Source organism: Labeo rohita, chromosome 16 (assembly GCF_022985175.1).
Source record: "Labeo rohita strain BAU-BD-2019 chromosome 16, IGBB_LRoh.1.0, whole genome shotgun sequence".
Taxonomy (NCBI): Eukaryota; Metazoa; Chordata; class Actinopteri; order Cypriniformes; family Cyprinidae; genus Labeo; species Labeo rohita.
The window spans coordinates 17,659,318-17,682,829 of record NC_066884.1 but is presented as its reverse complement, the minus strand read 5'-3'; the positions used below and the strand labels follow the sequence as shown (position 1 = coordinate 17,682,829).

At 37.0% G+C, this 23,512-nt stretch overlaps 1 protein-coding gene across 2 annotated transcripts; it reads right to left on the bottom strand.

Moving 5' to 3' along the window:
- Positions 1-1,987: 1,987 nt before the first annotated feature.
- Positions 1,988-22,296, bottom strand: tmem245 (transmembrane protein 245). Of its 2 annotated transcripts, XM_051131635.1 has the most exons (18): positions 21,646-22,296; positions 19,609-19,726; positions 19,401-19,496; positions 19,195-19,317; positions 17,620-17,811; positions 17,369-17,538; positions 15,139-15,162; positions 11,833-11,937; positions 11,630-11,712; positions 11,451-11,541; positions 9,315-9,413; positions 9,097-9,228; positions 8,894-9,016; positions 8,666-8,811; positions 7,088-7,188; positions 6,256-6,430; positions 5,298-5,492; positions 1,988-3,534 (listed from the first exon to the last, which is right to left on the bottom strand). In XM_051131635.1, the coding sequence occupies exons 1-18, from the start codon at positions 22,237-22,239 to the stop codon at positions 3,489-3,491; spliced, it is 2,613 nt and encodes an 870-aa protein (XP_050987592.1). In that variant the 5' UTR covers positions 22,240-22,296; the 3' UTR covers positions 1,988-3,488. The 2 variants fall into 2 exon arrangements, with proteins under 2 accessions (XP_050987592.1, XP_050987593.1); XM_051131636.1 differs by lacking the exon at positions 15,139-15,162.
- Between the last annotated feature and the right edge of the window lie 1,216 nt (positions 22,297-23,512).

Sequence of the window (23,512 nt, the reverse complement as noted above, 5' to 3'; positions counted from 1 at the left end):
CAGCATATCAGAATGATTTCCGAAGGACCATGTGACACTGAAGACTGGAGTAATGATGCTGAAAATTTAGCTTCGATCACAGGAATAAATTACTTTTGAAAATATTTTTTAAATTGTCAAAATATTTCACAATATCACTGTTTTTGCTGTATTTTGGATCAAATAAATGCAGGCTTGGTATGTAGGCAGAAGAGAGGTCTTTAAAAAACATTTAAAAATCTTACTGTTTAAAAACTTTTGACTGGTAGTGTATGTAATAATTGCTGTCATTCATAAAAATATAGCTTTGAAGCCTCAACTTTGAGCTCAAAGGAACTTGACTACATAGATCTGCATGTTACCAGATGCTGCGCAATGTTGTTGCATCTTGAAACTCATAGATTTTTATTGTGACTGACGACATATAGACCATATCCACCATATTTTTTAATGCAGAAGTAAGCTGTTTTTTAGTAATGTGTTAGATGTCCGGTTCATAATCCGACATAGGGAAATAACGAGAAGAATATCAAAGTGCAGTAAACGGTAAAAGTTTACACTACAAACCAGTGTGTTCATAATTAAGATAATACATTAAAATAATATGGTAAGACAAACCAGTTTGCAATATCAAACAGCAAAACGAGGTTTTTGTGCAGCTAAAAATAGCTGGAAGTGGATGAGACCGGAAGCCAGACACAAAAAACGTACAAATGGCTGCACCCACTCTTATGGGAAAAATAACGTGGATAAAATGTGGCATTGGACCACTCCAGACACGTCCGCCATTTTGGAACAGTCCACATGTCATCACTCACAATAAAAAAAAAAATCAACAAATTTCAAGATGCAACAGTTGTAAAAACAGGCTTTAAATTCTTGAAGAACCTGGATAAACGCAAGAATGTGTTGGTTTGTTTTTAATATGTATTAACTTAATATTACACTTTTTTTCTTGCTCTGGAGTGTTCACGGACATTCCAAAATGTTAAGAATTTAGGCTATTTCAGTTTTGAACAGTTTTGTCATTAAAGTTCATAAAATATTTAAAAAAAAAAAGGAACATTGAAATCTTAAAAAAAGCAGAAGCCGCACAAACCTAAGCGGCACGTCCCCACGTTCTTACTGCTCATTTAACAGATGACAGCCTCAGCGATCAGGCCACACAATCGGCCTTCTCACATTCACTCACACCGCACCCGAGATAGAGAGATAGTCAATAGCCCCGTTCAGTGTAATTGAGCAAGAGTGAATGGCAATCGATTTCAATCCCACCTCAATCCTTTCTGAGGTGGCGCAATTTATAGCTTTCTGATATGATGGTGTGAAGAATGGCTGAGAACGTGTCAACTCATCAGAGGGCACTGGAGGTCAAAGGTATGCGACTAAATCTCAGCATCACGGTTATTATTCATGCTAATTCCGGTCGTCGAATTTGACTATTTATGTCACGTTGCTTGTATTGAGATACGTCCAGCTGCTCATTCACAACATATTTCTCGAAAATGTTTGTTACGTTGACTTTTTTTGAACTGAAATACATTTTCCTTGTGAGACATCAGTTGATTTTCATAAATACATCAGTTTGTTTCTTCAACATTTTCACAGCATATTTAATAGGTTTATTTTACATTTATACATTTAAACATTTTTAGATGAAAACATGAGCTGCAAAAGATACAATTAGTAGTTACGACTAATTTACACATTTGTTGCATTTGTTTAATAAATCCAATCCAAACAATTCGTAAAAATATACTCTGTATGCGCTGCTTTATAAACACCAGACAGATAATGATTTAATTATTTTTTGAAGTATAATGCGTGGGTTGAACGTCAATCATTTGAACATGACTGAATCCTCAGAGAGGTTTAAGATCAGCTCAGGAATTGCTTTCTCTAATGGCCAAAATATATTCAGTGGGTTGCAACATCCAATTCCCTGAATGAGCCTGATAAAACAATTCAATTTGACACATACAGAAAGACACTATACAGATGTACCCCATTAAAAATTCAATCAGTTTTATTAAAACAATTTAATAGTGCTGCGTATGAACAAAAACACTCAGTCTTTTTTTGTATTTCACATAAAAAAAAAAAAATAAAACCATGCTTGTTTTTCCTTTCACATATAGCTATCACAACAAATAACTATTTTTTTTTATTATTCTTTTTTTGGCATGAACCAAAAAAAAGTGCATCCACTGATTCGTCAGTGACGTCTTTAACCGAACATGTGAGCAGATGGACTTTTTGAATAGCCTAGTCAAAATAAAGAGGAATAATAATAATATTGGGAAACAGCAGAGTGAGTACTTGATCTATTCAGTCCAATGTATTCAACGATCTCCTACAAACAAGCTGATATCATTTCCGCAGCATTTGGTCATTTTCTCTTTGCCTTTAGCTCTACCTATAACTGGTTAAAAGATGATTATTTATAATGTGTGAGCAGTGAACAATAGCACTGTATGCATAAAGAGAAATAAACGTACAATAATACAAAACAGTGATTTTAACATCTTTCTTCAGCAGGAAGTTCTGCAATAGAAGTGAAATAAAATCCAGATAAAGAAATAGATATGCAAGAAACCGTAGTACATAAATATCACAATGTCATTAAGACGCTTGAGGTAATATGAATGTAAGCTGGTGACCAACACAGAAAATGACGAATTTGGAACTGTGTGATGCAAACACTCAGATTAAAGTTATTATAGTTTCACATTGTTAGTCAAGAATTTGTTCATAAGCAAAAAAAAAAAAAAATCCTCAGCTTGAATAAGATATTTGTATAGATCAGCACTGCTCAGTTTTACTCCTGAAGATCATCTGGTTGGGACTAAACTCCACAAGAAGGTACAGTAGATCTCCAGGAACGCAGACTGTATATGCATGAAAACAGAAAGATATAACACTTTAAACGGGTGTTTAAATAGTAAATTCAGAGTGAAGTCCTTGGATTCACGCAAACTTAACCCTTTAGATGACAATAGTGCTAAACACATCCACAATATGGGACAAATAATCAGTACTACCAGATAAATAATAAAAAAAAGCAGTGATCTGGTCCGCTAAGTGGGACCCTGCTGATTTGTTACAGTAAAGCACAATGTAAACGTACAGTAGTATTGTTAGTGTGCTAACTGGCACTAGGATTGCAGCACTGGCGTAATTCGTCAGTATGGTGCTAGACAACGCACAGGCGTGCTAACTAAACTTTGCACTGGAGTGTGCAAGCGGCATAGCTTTTTTGAGTCTGGTATCCCAGCATTACCCAAATTTAGCATCACAGTGCTAAGTGCTAAATGAACTGTTAGCACAGAGGTCGACATCAAGGGGCATCATTATTCTATGTGCTATGAGAGCCACATTTGCAGAGAACGTAGCAATTCTGTGAAATCTCTTAGGGTGAAGATATTACAGACTGCCCTTTTTTATAGTCTGTGAAACACCAGAGAAGGGGGTGCTGTTCACAAGTGTAACAGGCTGCTTAAATGTCTCTTTCATTCATCACTTTTCTTCAGCTGCATTGGGGTTTCAAAGAATGACCTGAGAATGGAAGAGGAAAAAGAGTTTGAATGATGATTACAATAAAAAAAATTAAAGGTATAGTTCACCCAAAAATGAAAACTCATTTGTTCAGCTTCAGAACACAAATTAAGATTGTCAAAAATTTACATACACCTTGCAGAATCTGCAAAATGTTTTTTTACAAAAATAGGAGGAATCTTACAAAATGGATGTTATTTTTTATTTAGTACTGACCTGAATAAATATTTCACATAAAAGACGTTTACATATAGTCCACAAGAGAAAATAATAGTTGAATTTGTAAAAATGACCCCATTCAAAAGTTTACATACACTTGATTCTTAATACTGTGTTGTAACCTGAATCATCCACAGCTGTTTTTTTTGGGTCTGTTGTTGTTTAATGATAGTCATTCACGAGTCCTTAGTTTGTCCTGAACAGTTAAACTGCCCACTGTTCTTTAGAAAAATCCTTCAGGTCCCACTAATTCTTTGGTTTTTCAGTATTTTTGTGTATTTGAACCCTTTGTCTATATGATTTTGAGATCCATCTTTTCACACTGAGGACAACTGAGGGACTCATATGCAACTATTACAGAAGGTTCAAACACTCACTGAGGCTTTAGAAGGAAACACAATGCATTAAGAGCAGGGAGGGGTGAAAACTTTTTGAATTTGAAGATCAGGGTAAATTTAACTTAATTTGTCTTCTGGGAAACATGTAAGTATCTTCTATACCTTCTAAACATAAAAAAAATGATATTTAGGCAAAATACGAAAAATGTACACATCTTCATTCTGTTCAAAAGTTTACACCCCCGGCTCTTAATGCATTGTTTCTCCTTCTGAAGCATCAGTGAGTGTTTGAACCTTCTGTAATAGTTGCATATGAGTCTCCCAATTGTCCTCAGTGTGAAAAGATGGATCTCAAAATCATACAGTCATTGTTGGAAAGGGTTCAAATACACACAAATGAAAAACTGTGAACAGCTGTGGATAATTTAGGTAACAACACTATTAAAAATCAAGTGTAAACGTTTGAACAGGGTCATTTTTGTAAATTCAATTATTATTTTCTCTTGTGGACTATATGTAAATGTCTTTTATGTGAAATATCTTATTCAGGTCAGTACTAAATAAAAAATAACATGCATTTTGTACAATTTGTTTTATTTTGGTAAAATAATTAACATTTTGCAGATTCTGCAAGGTGTATGTAAACTTTTGACCTTAACTGTATTTTTGATGAAATCTGAGAGCTTTCTGTCCCTGCATAGACAGCAACGCAACTACCACATTCAAGGCCCAAAACGGTTGTAAGAACATTGTTAAAATAGTCCATGTGACATCAGTGGTTCAACTGTTATGGAGCCACGAGAATAATTTTGTGCACAAACAAAACTTCTCTCCTTCTTCTCTCCTGTGCCAGTCTTCGACGCACATTCCAGAAAGTACCACATTTTCTTTGTCTTCATGTTTTCTTTACATGCAAAAAGTATTCTCGTAGCTTCATAAAATTATGGTTGGACTACTCATGTCACATGGACTATTTTTACAATGTCCTTACTACCTTTCTGGGCCTTGAACATGGTAGTTACGTTGCTGTCTATGCAGGATCAGAAAGCTCTTGTATTTCATCAAAAAATATCTTAATTTGTGTTCTGAAGATGAACGAAGGTCTTACAGATTTGGAACGACATGAGGGCGAGTAATTAATGACAGAATTTTCCTATTTGGGTGAACTAACCCCTTTAATAGAGACAGAAAAAAAGATTGTATTACCTGCCATGATGTACAGGGAAGTGGCTTTGCACTGGCGTTGGCTGGCTGCTGCTAGGGCTCATTAGCATGGCACTGTAGATGTTGGACGCCACCACCAGTATGCACAGCAGGATGGGCCCAATGATGGCACCCTCCAAACCTAAATAGTATGCGCCACCTGCTACTGCAAGGCCGGTCAAATATGGGTGTCCACCTCTGCACATACAAATAATTATATTAATGCAAATTATGGGAGGGTGTGGTACACAAATTTATACAAACAAGATGAGAACAAATGTTGCTGATAGACACTCACAGAAAAAATTAAACTCCTAACACGCATATGACACAATATCAGAGGAATATTCTAGGTTAGTGAATAATGGCAAAATGGTAAACTGTCCATTTAAAGGGGTCATCGGATGCAAAATTCACTTTTACATATTGTTTGAAAATAAATGTGTGTTGGCAATGTGTGTACACATCCACCCTATAATGATAAAAATCCATCCAGCGGAAAAAATAAATCCCTCTTTCAAATCATGCCATTCTCAGCCTCTTGCCTGTCTGACGTCACACTGACCAAGGCCGCTTCTACGATAGTTGATTGACAAGGCCGTCTTACCATAGACCCACCCTGACTGAGCTGTAACAGTCCGAACGCTCGTCGCCCCACAGAAGAGAGGGGCGGGGTGAGTAGGGCTCATTAGCATTTAAAGAACATTCAACAAAACAGGCTGTTATGAAATGAGCTGATTCTGACAAGGTAAAAAGGGTGTTTTTTTAACACTACCATTGAGAAATTTTAACCAAAGCACATTATAGACTTTTCATTAAGACCCTAAAGAATCATAACAACTTGGTTGTCCGATGACCCCTTTAAGCTGTAATAATGTCTGGTTGACAGTCAACCAGATTTGGACACCATAGAAAGAACATCAAGGAGTGTAAGTTTACAAGTATAAAAAGTCAAACACACCCTGATATATCAGAGTAAATGGCCGTGTCAACAAAGTATGTTGGCAGCAGATGGCAGAAGAGCAACAGCAGAGCTTTGACTCCCTCCGCCTGTGCCAACCACAAATCCAACACCGCTGGCAGTGCCGCCCAGTACGTCCCCAAAAATGGCACGGCACCTAAGATAGCCGCCATTGCTGCAAAGAGAGAAAGATAGAGAGACAAAACAAAAATGAGAGTATAAATTTGGGGTCAGTATGATGTATCTCTTATGCTCACCAAGGCTGCATTTATGAAATCTAAAATTCAATAATATTGTGAAATATTATTACAATTCAAAATAACTGCTTTCTATTTTAATATAATTTAAAATGGAATTTATTCCTGTGATGGTAAAGCTGAATTTTCAGCAGCTATTACTCCAGTCTTCAGTGTCACATAATTCTTCAAAAATCACTCTAATATGCTCAAGAAATAGGTTTCTTATTATATACAAAAGCTGTTTCACACCACATGCAAATAAATTTTGTCACCCATATTTACAGGTTACAGCATTTACACTGTGTGCATTAAGCAAAATTTAACATTGAACCTTTTTAAAAATGCAATCCTCTTCCTCATGTAAATCAGATTCAGAACAGAACATATTTATAATAATTTATTGTATGATAATAATACATTTCTGGCAGTTATTAATAGAAATACACCAAAAGACGACATCCAGAAATCTGATATTTTCTGTTCAGAGCTGCATCAGAAACACTGTCAGCGTGAACATGCAGAACATGTGGTGTGAAACATGCCTAAGACAGGAAGAGGAGAGTCTTTTATATCTGTGTTTATTTTAGTCTTACCTGAGGGGATGAAGACAATGTTGATGCCAAATATTGTGTGTGTAAGCCAAGTATAAAGGCCATAGAATCCAGCCATCTTCAGAGAGGCATCAAACACACCCCTGTACAGAAAACAGAGTGAGACAGCAGAAACACAGAGGGCTTTTCTTTCCTCGGTTAGTCTAAAACTGACTGGAGTCAGAGTGAATCAGTCTCTCTGTGATAGCGCTCATGAAAATGGGTCTAATGGAACATCTTTGTGCGTTCTGGGTGATGGCAGCTTTAGCACACACACTGGGCTCAGTAAGGAAACAGTGAATTTCTGTCCTCATTTCACTTTCACAGTTTCTGACATTGTCTACGAAGGGAAAAGTGCGATTGTGAATGTAACACATTTTTATATATGCCAATTACATTATGCTAATTTCTTCTGGAGAAACCTGAAGTTAAGCATCATGCTCAAGGACACCAAAGAGGTACAGCAGATTTGTGACCCCATTTATTCTCCATTTTCTGGGTCACCCTTACCTGCAGATGAACCCTCCAAATTTTTAACCAGCATATTATTCCCAGACAATTTCACCCAATTTCAGTTCCGATTATGATTTCTGTTAAATGATCTGTTCAAATGGGAAAATGGCAGAGAAAGCAAAACTGTCTTGCCCTCTTGTGGTGATCACAAAGTACAGTGTGTTTTACTGGTGTTAACGTAACAGTTCATCCAAAAATCATTCACTCACTCGTGTGTCATTCCAAACCTGTACAAATTTCATTCTGTTCTGTTCTGTTCTACACAATCAACAACCTGATCAACTCTATGTGAAGGAGATGTGTTGCACTGCGTGAGGCAAATGGCGGTCACACCAGATACTGACTGGTTTTCGGACCCCCCCAATACAGTAAAACTGCACATTTTTGAGTGGCCTTTGATATCTTGATATGCCACACCTGTGAGGTGTACAGTAGTAAAGTACAGTAAAATATTTGTATTATTTAAAATAACTGTTTCTATTTGAATATATTTTAAAATGTATTTTATTCCTGTGTTTTCAAAGCTGATTTTTTAGCATCATTACTCCAGTCACATGATGCTTCAGAAATCATTCTAATATTCTGATTTGCTGTTCAAAAAATATTTATTATAAATATTATGTTGAAAACAGCTGAATGTAGTTTTTCCAGGTTTCTTTGAACAGCATTTATCTGAAATAAATATTTTGGGACATTATAAATGTTTTTATCACTTTTGATCAATTTAAAGTATCCTTGCTAAATAAAAGTATTAATTTCTATAATTTCTTTCAAAAAAAAAAAAAATATATATATATATATATATATATATATATATATATATATATACTGACTATTTGAATGGTATAGTGTATAATGTTACAAAAGCTTTTTATTTCAGATAAATGCTGTTATCGTTTGAAGATAGTAATTAAATGTTAAAATATAACTAAAATACTAAAAATGGCTTATAGTTATTTACCTATTCCGACACTCATAGCTTCTGCTAATAATATATTGTAGTAACCTAACTATATAGTAATATCCCCTGCTTTAAGACAAACCACAGCTCCACATGAAGGTGTGTACCTGATGGCCTCTTCCACAGACTGTCCGATAATGTTTGAAGAGGGTCCAGGTTGGGAGAGGGGTGTCAGGCTGATAACCCATTTCACAGGTTTATAGTATTCGCCACTGGAGCTCAGCAGGTAAAAAAGTGTGGTCAGGAAAATCACCTATGCATCCAGAGAAACAATGAAATTAAAAACCACGTCTAAAATCCAGTCCCATCAATCCGATTGTGTATGTGTGTATTACCAGAGACAGGACAAAGTTGAGCAGTGCGGTGCCGCTGTGGAATAGTACGGTGAGCAGTGTGGTTGTTGTGGATATCAGCAAGCCAACATTTCGACTCATCACCACCCAGAGAGACTCCAATATCTGCGCAGAAGACAACATATCCATCAATCTGTCAAATAAAGACACTCCCCACCACAAATACACACACACTGAAGCCTAACCGAGAGCAGTGTCTCAATATTCTCCTGCACAAATGAGGCGATGTCCTGCCAGTCCAGTATGTCGCCCAGCCAGCTGTTCTGCCTGTGCATATGCAGCTTGTGTCCTCGGTGTCGTCCAGTGTGAGTTACATTCTACAACACAAAAACGCAGACTGAAATACAACCAAAAAAAAACCCATTAAGTTGGTGAGTGTAATTGAGTAAGGTTTTGTTATTACCTTCACAATCCAGGACTGATAGAGACGGTCCCACAGTTCCAGAACTTGTTTCTCGATCACAGCCGTGTTGTTTACTTTATCACCCAACATCTTATGAAGCTACAATGCACACATACACAAAAACACCCACTAATAAATGCATATTCAGCTTTACACACAGGGTTAGGATAAGACAATATTTGACAGATATACAGCTATTTGTAAATCTGGAATTGAGGGTGCAAAAAAAAATTTTTTTAAGTTGTTAGCATTGCATATTACTGTTCAAAAATTGGGTTTTGACATATTTACAGTAGGAAATTTACATGAACTTTACATAATATCCTAAAGATTTTTTGTCGTAAAAGAAAAATAGCTAATTCCAAACCATTCAGTGTATTTTTGGCTACTGCTACAAGTATAGCCGTGCTACTTAAGACTGGTTTTGTGGTCCAGGGTCACATTTGTAATTGAAAGTTTTACAATAAAGTACTTTTTAAATCATGTTTTAATAATCTGTAGTGTCATTCAATTGTAAGTGAATATATTTTGAACGTACTAAATTGCAGCTCATCATTAGAAAAATATGACATACAAGTTTCAATAGATAAAGTATATTTTAGGCTTTACCACAATTTCTTGTCAGTACGTTCAGCAGTACAATTTAACAATATTTTAAAGACAAAAGAAGTATTTAGATATTAAGTGAGTCCAAAAAGCACTCTAAAGTTCAGTTAATTGCATTTATTATAAATTTAAACTATAATACATTTTTAGGGGTTCAAAAGACAAAATTTTCAGGTACTTTGCATTTTTCTGAAAAACCTACTTTTGCGAACTAGTCCTAGATTTTTCGCCCGATCGGAATCAAACCAGTGCAGGAAGATTCTCTGGAGAGTGAATATCAATAATTATCTAAAAATCACTCTCTGTCACAAAGGGACTCAAAAACGTTTGAAACGGGGCAGGGCCGTTTTTACTAAAATGGCTGAAACGTTTGAATGGAATGAGATGTCTTCGCCAAACTCACAACGTGTATGTAAGTGCTGAATCTGAAGTCACGTGAAAAAAAGTCACTGGGCTTGACCACTTGGTGGCACACATTTGCGTATCTCAAAAAAGTGAGAACCTATTAGACAAGGTTAACGGAGGTCGATCAGATCGAAACGTAGTTGACTCACGGCCCTAAAGATTTGTGAGAAATTTGAAAGAATTGGCCACTGGGGAGGTGATATCACATTTTTCAAGGGCATAAATGATTGTATATTGCATGGTTGTTCACACATACGGACGATATTTGTATCATACGATAGACCTCCTCCTTACGAACAACCTCTAGAAACACTGCTGTCAATCAAATAGTTTGTTAAATGACTGAGCAAATGTAAAAAAAACTACTTTTGCAAACTAGTCCTAGGTTTTTCACTCAATCTGGAAAAAAAACACTGCAGTGCAATTCTCTGGACTCTCTAATAATTATCAAAAAAACATTTCATTTACCCTTTGGGAAGCTATTATGGGGTCATTTAGAAAAGGGGCCTGTCTAAAAGCCTACAAAGTCTAAATGAAAACTCAAAACTTCACAAAACCTGGTGAGCACATGCGACAGGTGATTCTATACAAGCACGCAAAGTTTAAAGGAGATCGGACAACAGCTGGCGCTGTAGGAGTCGCAAACGTTAAATAAACATCATATTTTTAAGGCAAATTACCTGGATTTGCCAAAAATGCTTGTTGGTTAAAGGCTTGCTAAATAATATGTCTTCTTAAATATGTGCTTAAATGACTTAAAGCACTTGAACCCCAGTAATCACTGCTTGCAGCTATATTCATTTGCAATGACATTTCCGAAAACATGGCATTCAGTACACACTTAGATACATTCTTTTAAGTAGATTATTTTTGTAATTTGTACTCTTTTAGCAACGCAGCTACCACATTCAAGACCCAGAAAGGTAGTAAGGACATTGTTAAAATAATAGTTCATGTGACATCGATGGTTCAAACTTAATTTTTATAGACATAGATGAACAAAGGTCTTACAGATTTGAAACAACGTAAGGGTGAGTAATAATGACAGAATTTAATTTTTGGGCAAACTATCACTTTAAATGTATGAATTTTGTTTCAAAAGCACTGTAAACTGTTAACTCTCACCTTATGTGTGATCCATTCTCTCCCATGTTGATAAACATTTGTGGCAGCAGAGTTTAGAGCCTTCTGGATAACTTGAGCCTCTGGAAGCCAACTACACAACACACACACACAGATGGTTGCGCAACATTTCGAGAAGATTCCCAACTTCCACTGTATGTTAGGTGTGTGATTCAACTTACTTGGCCCACTCTGGGTGGTTGGACACGGTCTCGTTGATCAGGTTACTGGTGACCTCAATGATATGAACACTCTCTTGGTGCACCTGTGAACAGAAATACAATTGGTGAGAGATGAGGAGCGCGGAGCGTGGGATGAGTCACGGATCACGTCCGTCACGCAGTGGAATAATCAGCCCAAGGACAGTGGTTTGGAAACACGGTACCATAGCTGTGAGCAGCAAGGCCATGAGCAGTGTGCCAGTTACCAGCAGGAAGATAATGAAAATACTGATCAGCTTATCCAAAGAGCGCTCCAGCCACACTATCATCTGCAAAGAAATAAAAGAGAGAGAAAAAGAGATCAGTGTCAACGAAACAAATCTGATCATTCATGCAAGTGTGTAACAACACAGAAACCTGCTTCCTTCTGCCAAACCTGAGGAACAATGTTGAGTTTTTTGGTACTGAAAACCTAAAAGTAAATGCTCACCTCTTTGAGTGAAACAATACAGTTCACTCAATAATGAATCATATTATCCTTATGTTTTTCTCATATTATTTCAAGAAATCTCAAGCCATGCAATTGCTTTGTGTGAAGAAGAAGAATCAGAAATTTGTGGACGAAGTTTTCTTTTAAAAACAATCCATGGATCAGTTTTGAGCTTCAGCTTTATTTGTGTTTTTAGACATCGCTCTGTGAAAATATTAATAGTAAATATTCTGCTGAGAAAGTCACACATGTAACTGACTCATAAGCCAAAATCATGCTGACTTTCCTTTTTAAGCCGCTCTGACACCCTGCTAACCTCTTGGATGACTAAGCAAGACTATCCGCTGAGTGAATGAGCTAACAGCACCACTGATGATCATCTTGTCAGGAAACAGTGAGAGGTTGTAAACCGGAGGAGGTGGGTACATTTTTGTTTTTTGGCAGGTGGACTCGGTTTCTCTGCTCACCCGGCTTCTGTCGGCCCTGCGGGCGGCACTTGCATGTCTAATCCTGTTCCCTGGTTCTGTTAGTGCTGAATGTTAACATCACACACAAACCTGGTAATGTTGATGATGGATTAGTACAGAGGTTACGCTGTTAAGGAAACTGAAAAAAGACTAAAGGCTAAAAGAACAAAATTACTCCTGGAAAAACTTTAAAGACTAATATGCAGTTTTAAAGCAAAGCTGGCAAAGTTTGCAGGATTCCTGAGGGGAGGGACACACTATTAGACCTGAAAATAACTTCATCACCATCTGCTCCTGTTGAGCCACAGTCAGACTCATCTTAATCTGACACAACCCAGGAGATGCTACTGTACATGGAACATTAACAATCACAATCAGAAAACAAATAAACAACAACAACAGAACAAATATTCTTTGGCAGAACTTCGGAAGACTTATATTAATGATGCCAGACATGGAAAGTTGTTTCAGAAGCTATTACAAAGACATCTGAAAGACATAGAAATAATCATGCACAAAAGAATATGGATTGCACATTTAAAAGGCTTAAATTTGAACATTTTGATGAACACTGTTTTAAAGGCACTGCTATTTAGCCATTAGTTTCATTTAAAATTCAGCTCATCAGTGGTTCATTAAAAATATAGTAAAAGTGGTAATATTGTAAAATATTATTGCAATTTAAAATAACTGCTTTTTTATGTTAATATTTTAAAATGTAATTTATTCCTGTGATGGCAAAGTTGAATTTTCAGCAGCCGTTAATCGAGACTTCAGCATCACATGACCCTTCAGGAATCATTCTAATACGCTGATTTGGTACTCAAGAGACATTTTTTATTATTACCATTAAGGCTGGGCTTTGACACCTTTATTTATATAGGACTTCATACAACACAGACTGTGTCAGTGCATCTTTACAGTATTAAAAAGAAAAATAGTGTTGATAATGCAAGATAATCACTATTGATTATTTTGCATACATATCAGGTACAGTACATGCCAAATTTTCAAGGAAAAAAAAAAAAAATCTCTCAACTAATGCTATAGAATTTACATGAGAGTCAGTTGGTACTACATTACTATATCATGCCCGTAGCAAGGGGGGATTCGGGGGGTTTGAACGACCCACCCCATACTGCCAAAGTTTGTTTTTTGTTTTTTTTCCCCATAAGCAAGAGTTCTTTTAAATAACAATGACATTTAAAGCCATAAAAAGTATCAAATACCTTAATTAGTATAAGAAAGTCATAATTATAATTTCAAAAGGTCATTAATTTGGGTAATATTGAAGGTTAAAAATCACTTATTTGCACACAAATGCTTAAATTTCACTCAAATATGTATTTATATTAGTAAAGTCGCAATTACATAATTATATTTCTAGGTTTTTTATATAAACATTTAAATGGTGGCTGTCATAAAAACTTGGGATTTATTTAAAGAAACTAAACAGAGGAACTGTAAGGCTTATAATAAAGATAGGTGCATATATTCTGCAAAATACTGCTTTCTAGAGTTCATTTTTCTAGCTGAGGAGTTTATGGTCAGCGAGTATGTTTTTTTCTGAGGTAACATAAATCTGATGCTATGTGACATTTTACACGCTTTTAAATTGACGTCTTTGCTGCTTCTCTTGAACTGAGGCACTACAGCGATCTGTCACTCCAAGTTAAACAACGCCTAAACGGCATTTATTTTTTGAATACTGTGATAAAATGGGCAGAATTTGAAATCGGAGACTTTTTCATATCAAAAGTAACAAAGCACAAAGCTTATTTTGATTTATTGGATGAAATCAATATTCACCCAGCCCGAATTATCATGCTGAAAACCGTTAATATTGAAAACAGTACTGAAAACATATTTTTGTCGAAACCATTTTTTAAAGATTTTTCAATGCATAGAACTTTCAAAATAACAGCATTTATTTGAAACAGAAACCGTTTCTAACATTAGAATTAATGTTTTAATCTAATTATGTGGTGTGCAAAGTTTCCTATGTAGAGCCCTGCAAATCAGTCACTCTTAAATACCACTTATACCCTAAAGGGCAGTAGTTAGTTTACTAGTTCTTGAAGAAAGGCATCTGTGTCTAATTGGAACCAAACCACAGAAAACTAAACCCACCCGCACCTTAAATACCCAGCGACACCACCAGATTTGGTCTCAACAGACCAGAGCGTCCCTTCACCCAAACCTCCACTCCCACTGTCTGCTCTCTCCCTACATGCATCTCACACACTGAAGACAACCAGCCCAGCACACATCTAGAGCTGTGGAAAAGACCGTGGACTTCCTCAGGGTTTTGTTCTGCATTTTTTCTGACGGTTAGTACATCAGCACTTCAATCACATCTAGAGTCACATGCTCCCTTCCACAGCACAAAGCGCCACACAGCAGGAACAGCCATAAGCCAGTGAGCTAAGCAGAGCTCAAAGATGGAGGGGTGAAGTGGAGAGGGGGAAAGCATCACTCCAAAGCTTTTAATGGGAGTGCACACTGTCATTCTTTCATTCTCTTCCCCTTTGTTCTTTCTTTCTCTTGTACACCTGCCAGCACAAATGATTTACCTGCTTGTTAAGCCAATGCCAGAGCTTTGAGGAGGGAGACAGAGAGACAAACGGTTATTAGAAACAACCAATCAGTATGCAGGAAAGCAGCAAACATCAACGTGGTTTCAAGGCAAAAACAGAACAAGACCCGACGGTGAAGTTACAAGAAGAGATTCATATTGAACAACAAGACAAGGTGTGAGGTGGTGGGATTCATCGGGACAAAAGAAATATCTGCTATGATTGTTCTCTTGTCTTTCATTCTTGTGAACAGTCAGTGATGGATACCATGGTGTAATGATTTCAGTCATGTACAGTTGAGGTCATAATTTTACATACACCTTGCAGAATCTGCAAAATGTTAATTATTTTACCAAAATAAGAGGGATTATATAAAATGCATGTTGTTTTTATTTAGTACTGACCTGAATAAGATATTTCACATAAAAGATGTTTACATATAGTCCACAAGAGAAAATAATAAATGAATTTGTAAAAATGACCCTGTTCAAAAGTTTACATACAATTGATTCTTAATACTGTGTTGTTACCTGAATCATCCACAGCTGTTTTTTCTGTTTAGTGATGGTTGTTATGATTTTGAGATCCATCTTTTCACACTGAGGAAACTGAGGGAGACATATTCAACTATTACAGAAGGTTCAAATGCTCACTGATGTGCTAGAAGGAAAAACGATGCATTAAGAGCTGGGGGTGAAAACTTTTAAACAGAATGAAGATGTGTATAGTTTTCTTTGCCTAAATATCATATTTTTACATTTAGTACTGCTCTTCAGAAGCTACAAAAGATACTTACATGTTTCCTAGAAGACAAAATTAGTTAAATTTACCCTGATCTTTAAATTCAAATAGTTTTCACCCCCCGGCTCTTAATGCATTGTGTTTCCTTCTGGAGCATCGGTGAGCGTTTGAACCTTCTGTAATAGTTGCATATGAGTCCCTCAGTTGTCCTCAGTGTGAAAAGATGGATCTCAAAATCATACAGTCATTGTTGGAAAGAGTTCAAATACACAAAAATGCTGAAAAACCAAAAAATTTGTGGGAGCTGAAGAATAGCAAGAGATTTAATTGCTCAGGATAAACAAGGGACTCATGAACAACTATCACTAACAACACAGTATTAAGATTTAAGTGTATGTAAACTTTCAAACAGGGGCATTTTTATAAATTCAACTATTATTTTCTCTTGTAGATTATATGTAAACATCTTTTATGTAAAATATCTTACTCAGGTCAGTCCTAAATGAAAAATAGCATGCATTTTGTATGATCCCTTTTACTTTGGAGATTCTGCTAGATGTATGTAAACTTTTGAGCTCAACTGTATTATGTTAAGTAGTTCCTTGTTAAGTCAGCAGCTACCAACCAGTAACCATTTTATGTCCTCAACAAAGCTAATTTTACTCTCATTTGATTCTTGGTGAGTGGTAATTTTGGACCCTGCATGTTTTCAGTACATTTGCTCATAAGAGAATGTGTGACTCAACATGTGAAAGAATGAGAGAAGGCAAACTTAAAGGCAGACACTGGGTTACTCTACTAGATAACTATGGGGTCAGGGAGGAGTGGGCAAATGGTTTTTTAGAGGTGTAGGATTTCATCTAGACTGACTGCAACAGTGGGTTTACATTCATTTTAGAAAGTCCAAAAGCTCAAACCCATTAAAATGACAGTGACATTGTGGGCACATATTTGGGCTTGAGTTGATTTCTTATGTCATAAACCTTAAACATGAGATGAGGAAACAAAAACTACCAAACTAGAAGTGCAACATCACGGTGCACAAACTAAAAATAGTTACTCTTGATTTGATCTGAGCGCTTGAGCTGATTTGATAAACAGGAAATATGTTCCAACTATTAGGTTAATAGCATTTTCTGATAGAATTACTCACTCACACTGTAAACAGATACTGTTGAATATTTCATTTTTTTCCCAAGTGCCTCGGCAACTAATGATAAACAGAAACATCCACATCGGACCTTAGCTCACAGCTTTTATTCTGTCAGTTATGCATACTTCTTGTCTTCGTTGTGCGAGAAAAAAAAAAGAGAATTAGCAAGCCACAACCACATTCAGTTCCTCTTTCTAATCACAGATCTGTGTCACCTCCAAAAATAAATGTGCACATGTGGTGACAACTACCAGCAGGCAAGTGTTGTGAAGGACAGTGGGTTAGCAGACAGGCGAGTGCTTTTGTATGTGTGTGCAACTATATATGTATTACCTTAGTGTCGACCCGAAGCAAGAACTGAGCTAGGCCTTTGATCGGTCCAGGCAGCAGAGCATCCTGTCTTTCTTTGACAAACTTTTCAGAGGCGGCCCACCATTTCACTAAAGTACGCCCAGCGAAGTCCTTCATTCCAAAACGGACAACCATCTTCTTCAGCACCCAAACTGGAAAATATAACACCTACTCATGCAAATATGCATACTATCCCACACTTGGGACCTTAGGACCATGAACACAAAATTTACCGGCAACAGGAATGGGCAGTAACTGTAAGATCCAGAGGTTGAGCCAGATCTGCACCAGCACTATAGCCCACGCAAGCAGCACAAAGTAGATGTAACTGGCCTTCTCTTTGGACTGGATACCCCTGAACTCTAGTCTGCTACGCCGCCGAGATGAGGGAATGCTGAAGAGCCCCTTCGGGGTGTCCACTGAGTCTATAAGGGGAATGAGAAATCTACTTTACTGACGATGATAGTATTATTTTTAATCTCAATTTTCAATACAAGAAAAAAATTGTGACAACAAAGAAATTGCATAACACTTAATCAGTATCTGAGTGAACTTACTGTTGACCATAAAATAGCTCTTTTATAACTATATTATTTATTTTACTTTACACTACAGTAGTAAAATTACAATAAAGATTCTGCAAAAAACTGCAAGGAAGCCTATTAAAAGGATAGTTCACCCAAAAATGAAAATAGATAAGATTTTCCTCAAGCCATCCTAGGTGTATATGACTTTTTTCTTTTAGATGAATTCAATCTGAGTTACATTAAAAATGTTTTTATAATGGCAGTAAATGGCCGTTGAGATTTTCAAGTCCAATAAAGTGCACCCATCCACAAATAAAAGTACTCCACACGGCTCTGGGGGGTTAACAGACATCCTTCTGAAGCAAACTATGCATTTGTGTAAGAAAAATATCCATATTTAAACCGTAATCTCTAGCTTCCTCTTGCGAACATGATTATGTCAATTAGTGGAATCTACAGATTATGGTTTATAAGTTTTAAATATGGATATTTTTCTTACACAAACACATCGATTGGATTCTGTAGCTTCTGAAGGGCGATACTGAATAAAAAAAATATGGTATTTATGCAAAATAAAAAAAATATACACATCTTCATTCTGTTCAAAAGTTTACACCCCTGGCTCTTTAATACATAGTTTTTCCTTCTGAAGCATCAGTGAGTGTTTGAACCTCTGTAATAGTTGCATATGAGTTCCTCAGCTGTCCTCAATGTCAAAAGATGGGTTCAAATACACAAAAATGCTGAAAAAAACCAAAGAATCTGTGGTACCTAAAGGATTTTTCTAAAGAACAGCAGGCAGTTTAACTGTTCAGGACAAACAAGGGATTCATGAACAACCATCACTAAACAAAAAAGACATGGATCATTCAGGTAACAACACAGTAGATCAAAAAATCAAGTGTATGTAAACTTTTGAACAGGGTCATTTTTATAAATTCAACTTTTATTTTTTCTTGTGGACTATATGTAAACATCTTACGTGAAATACCTTAATTAAGTCAGTACTAAAAAAAAAATAACATGCATTTTGTATGATCCCTCTTATTTTGGTATAAATAATTCACATTTTGCAGATTCTAGGTGTAAGTAAACTTTTGATCACAACTGTACGTTCATAGAAATGTTGGAAATTATATAAATATGAAAATGAAAATAAAATACAACTGAAGAACACTGCACTCCCAAAAAACCTTTAACTCACAGCAAATGCAGAGACTGCTGCATTCACTGACTTTGAATTAACGCAGCAAAACTGGTCTGTTATCTGTTTTGTGTCACCTTTGGATTGTTCTTTGGTGCTATTCTCTTCCTGTATCTTCTCAGGATGGCTGACGTTACTGCAGGAGATTGCCATGAAGATTGTATTAGCAGCAAAAGACAGGACCTGACCAGAGAGCTCACCTATACAGAGAGAAGATATGAGGTTAGGTAACCATCAGGAGCAGACGTAAATAATGTGAGAGCTGAAGTCTCAGGCTCTTCACCTTTCCCTGGTACAGCAGGCTTCTCCTGACAACCCGCTATTAGCAGTAACACCACCACCACAAACACGGGCACACGCCATGACCCTGTCAGAGAAACTGGGAAAAAGAATTTTTAGCATTCCTTTATTAACACGATTATACGTCAGTGCTAAACTGACAAATAAGAATCAACAGAATCATTTACTGTTTCAAAACAGAAGGGACTTACCCAAATAGAAAATAAGTGATGTCCATACGGGCACAGACAGTGTACGCAAGTAACCTTCCATGCCAGGCGTCCACTTAAATGCCACAGCCAACACGTAGCCCACAACTAAAGTGCCAACCTGAGAAAGACAGAGAACATATGGGTATCTCTGGTAACCACTGTGCCTGCACCAAACATTTGCCACCGACCTATTTATAATCACAAAAACCCGCAGTATGTTCACAGCTCTCATAGACACTGCGAGGGTGTATCAACAGATACTTCAATTAACTGGGTGAAAGGAATTGTTCTACCATTCAGTCATAATCATAATAAAATTACATAGTTTATAATTAAAAACACAGCCAGTTCCACTGCCAGCTTCCTGAATAAATCAACACCTTAGTGTTTTCTTGTTATGAGTTGATCACAAGGTTATGATGGATGGGGCTTTTGTGACTGATGACAATTTTGAATCCACAAAAACAGACATCACATAACCTGTAAGAATTAAATTAGGCACTAGAGGGAAGTAGAAAAATTAGATAGTGGGGTCATTAAATTGAATGTCAGGGTGAAACTTAGTCCTGAAGGGTTCTTGTAACCTTTAGAAGAACTTAAAACATGTCTTATGATCTACCATCTGGCCTGTGTGTAGCCAAAGGGACATATTTTTAGCATCTTGGGATGTCATGCTCCAATTCCCATTCATATATTGAGCATGACTTCTAGACATGTTGACACTTCACATGGCCAGTTCTGTTCATAGATACTTCATAGTATACAAACATATTTGCACGTGGTTAGGTTGTCCAAGGCCAGACATGGTCATACAGAGGTTGACTGATTTGCAATGTAAATACATGGTTTTCTAATGGATAAAAGAGGGACAGAATGTGACACCCCATGAAAGTGCTCGACATTGACAGAAAATTATTTAGTTGATATGCACTGGAACTTTAAACCGGTATGAACTTAAAGTCTCATTACTAAATGTACATAAACTCATGGTCTATTCTGTTATCCAGGAGTGAAAGGATTATTTCACTTCAGAAAAAATCCTGATAATTTACTCACCACCATGTCCTCCAAGATATCCATGTCTTTCTTTCTTCAGTCGAAAAGAAATTAAGGTTTTTGAGGAAAACATTCCAGGATTTTTCTCCATATAGTGGATTTCAATGGGAGCCAATGGGTTGAAGATCTAAACTGCAGTTTCAACTGAGCTTCAAAGGGCTCTACATGATCCCAACCAAAGAATAAGGGTCTTATGTAGGGAAATGATCCGTCATCTTTTTTAAAAAAAAAAAGCCAAATTTCTATACTTTTTAACAACAAATGCATGTCTTGCATCAACTCGACTTCACACATTACATAGTGACGTTGGAAAGGTCACGTGTGACATAGGCAGAAGTAACGTCCAAGTGTTTACAAAGCAAACGTGCAAAGAAAGTCAAATGCCGTTCACAAAAAAAGGTAAAACGACAATGTCGGATTATTTTAAAGTTGGAGAACAAAATGATATGGAGTTTTTTACCCTACCTTTTTGAACCTGAGTACACAGATGAAGAACTATCCACGTGTGACATTTCCAACTTGATTAAGTCATGAACGTGCATCACAGAGCTAGTGCAGAATGAGCATTTGTGGTTAAAAAATATATAATTTTTTTTTTTTTAGAAAATGACTTCTTGTTTTGATAGATAAGACCCTTATTCCTTGGCTGGGATTATGTAGAGCCCTCTGAAGCTGCATTGATACTGCAGTTTGGACCTTCAACCTGTTGGCTCCCTTTTAAGTCCACTATATGGAGAACAATCCTGGAATGTTTTCCTCAAAAACTTTACATTTATTCGACTAAAAGAAAAAAAGACATTAGCATATTGGATGGCATGGGGGTGAGTAAATTATCAGGACTATTTTTCCTGGAAATGAACTACTCCTTTAAATTCTCTTAAAGTCCCTGTTCCACAACCACTAGCCTACCACCTGTGCATTGTTTGACAGGAGGTGTGTCTCTGTCCCATTCACGTGTCATCACACATAGACAGAACTCACCCACGCCGCGCTGAAATAATCCAGGCCGAGACAGATGACAGAACAGACGTGGCTGAGGATCACCTGCATTCCAATGACGCTCCAGAACAGGTATAAGAAATAAAGCAGGGGGACACCGGCCCCAACTGCCAGCAGTACATTGAGCCGATCTACGACCAGTCCGCCCAGAGTCTCCACCCCGTAGTTCACACACCACACCGGTACCAACAGAGTCCCAACCACTATCGGTGTGCCGCTGTCCTGCAGGCTGCTGAGCCAAGAGCGACCGAGGCGGGCGAGCGAGTATTTGAAGGGGTGCAGGAAGGTGCCGCACAGCACTGCCCAAAGCAGCGGCCGCAGAAAAGCCTCCAGGATGAAGTAAACCAACACGGATGCTCCGCAACAGATAGCCACGAATATCATAGCTCCCGTGTTGTAGAAGGCCTGTTTAATATTTTTGTCGAACTTCAGGGACGACTGCTGGCTCAGTAGTTGGCTAACCATCCCGACTGCTGGCTGAACCGTCTCGCTGAACGAGACGTAGTGTGGCCGGGTTGTGCGCGGGGTGTCCGGCTCAGTGGCCGCGCCTGGACCCGGGTCCTCTGTGTCTGCCATGGTCGATGGAGTCGCTCCGTTTCAGTCCGGAGGATCCACCACATAAGGAACTGCGGGTTGGGCAAAGAGTGACGTAATGGGCAGGAAGAAGTCTGGGAAATGTAGTGTTTTTCAGCCTACCAGACACTACAATCTTTTTTTAATGTGAGAAGTAAGATATTCGGTATGCTCTTCCGAATGCCCTAATCACGCAAGCAAGACCCACCTTGTATGTTTATTTTATTTTCTATTTTATTTATTTATTTATTTTTTTAACGTAGTGGTGCCAGGGTCATGGCATCTAGGTGTGCACATGCATGTGGGCCCGGCTTGATTGGGCCCCTGCGATGGGGACATTTTAATTAAAACAATTAAAATGTTCCTGTATTCTTAATTTGTGGCGTAAATAAAGAAATGGTCTGCATGTCGTGTGTAGGGCTCACTAATTTCAGATCAGAATCAGAATCAGAACAGCTTTATTGCCAAGTATGCTTACGCATACAAGGAATTTGTTTTGGTGTCACAGGCTTCCAGTGCACAGAGACGACAACAACAACACAGAGAAAATAATATAAGTTGAGAAAAAAAACCAAAATACATATGTAAATATAAATAGACAAAAATTGCAATATAAGATTTAAGAAAATAAATAAATTGTATATACAGTTGTGCTACAGATGACAGAAAAAGAACAGAACAGAATAGAATAGGATAGAATAGAATATGTCGGGATGTACTGAGATGTAGGTGGTAAATATAAATATAAGGTTATTGCACATATTTTTTGTGTGCATTTGTTATTTTGCTGCCATAGAATTGCATTATTTTTTTTAAAACTATGTGCAAATTCTACATTGCCATGCCCAAATAAAATAATAATGAATCATTTTAAAATATCTGTGAGGTTGTAAGCTAGCTGGTTAAAAACACTGTATCACATCTAGCTTCAGCAACACCTCCACAGATTTAATTATTTTTCTTTCATTTTAATTCTCTTTTATCAAAAAACTATTGAAACTAGCCATTATTTCCACTGAGAATACACAAAGCGTTCAATTAAACACAGAGGACATGAATTGATTTAAATAAATTAAATTAAGTTAGGCCTAAATTATTTATAAGTAAAATGTGAGTAGTGCAGGTTTCGTTTTTTTGTTTTTTTTACTTTCTTTCTGTCTTTTTGCTTTTTGAGCAGCTGTGCCAAGAGTGTGTTTGCATTAAGTCATTTTGTAAATATGGTAGCTGACTATGCCACTGATTTCCATACCATTAAACATAGGCCTTATCATTGGCC

Bases quoted from the DNA above. Each gene is read 5' to 3' on its own strand.
- tmem245 (XM_051131635.1), bottom strand. From the start codon at position 22,239: ATGGCAGACACAGAGGACCCGGGTCCAGGCGCGGCCACTGAGCCGGAC. The intron at 15,163-17,368 runs GTAATACATATA...CCCTCCTCAAAG, and splicing joins TGCTTCGGGTCGACACTAAG to CTCTGGCATTGGCTTAACAA. The intron at 9,229-9,314 runs GTAATAACAAAA...TTTGTGTTGTAG, and splicing joins ATCAGTCCTGGATTGTGAAG to AATGTAACTCACACTGGACG.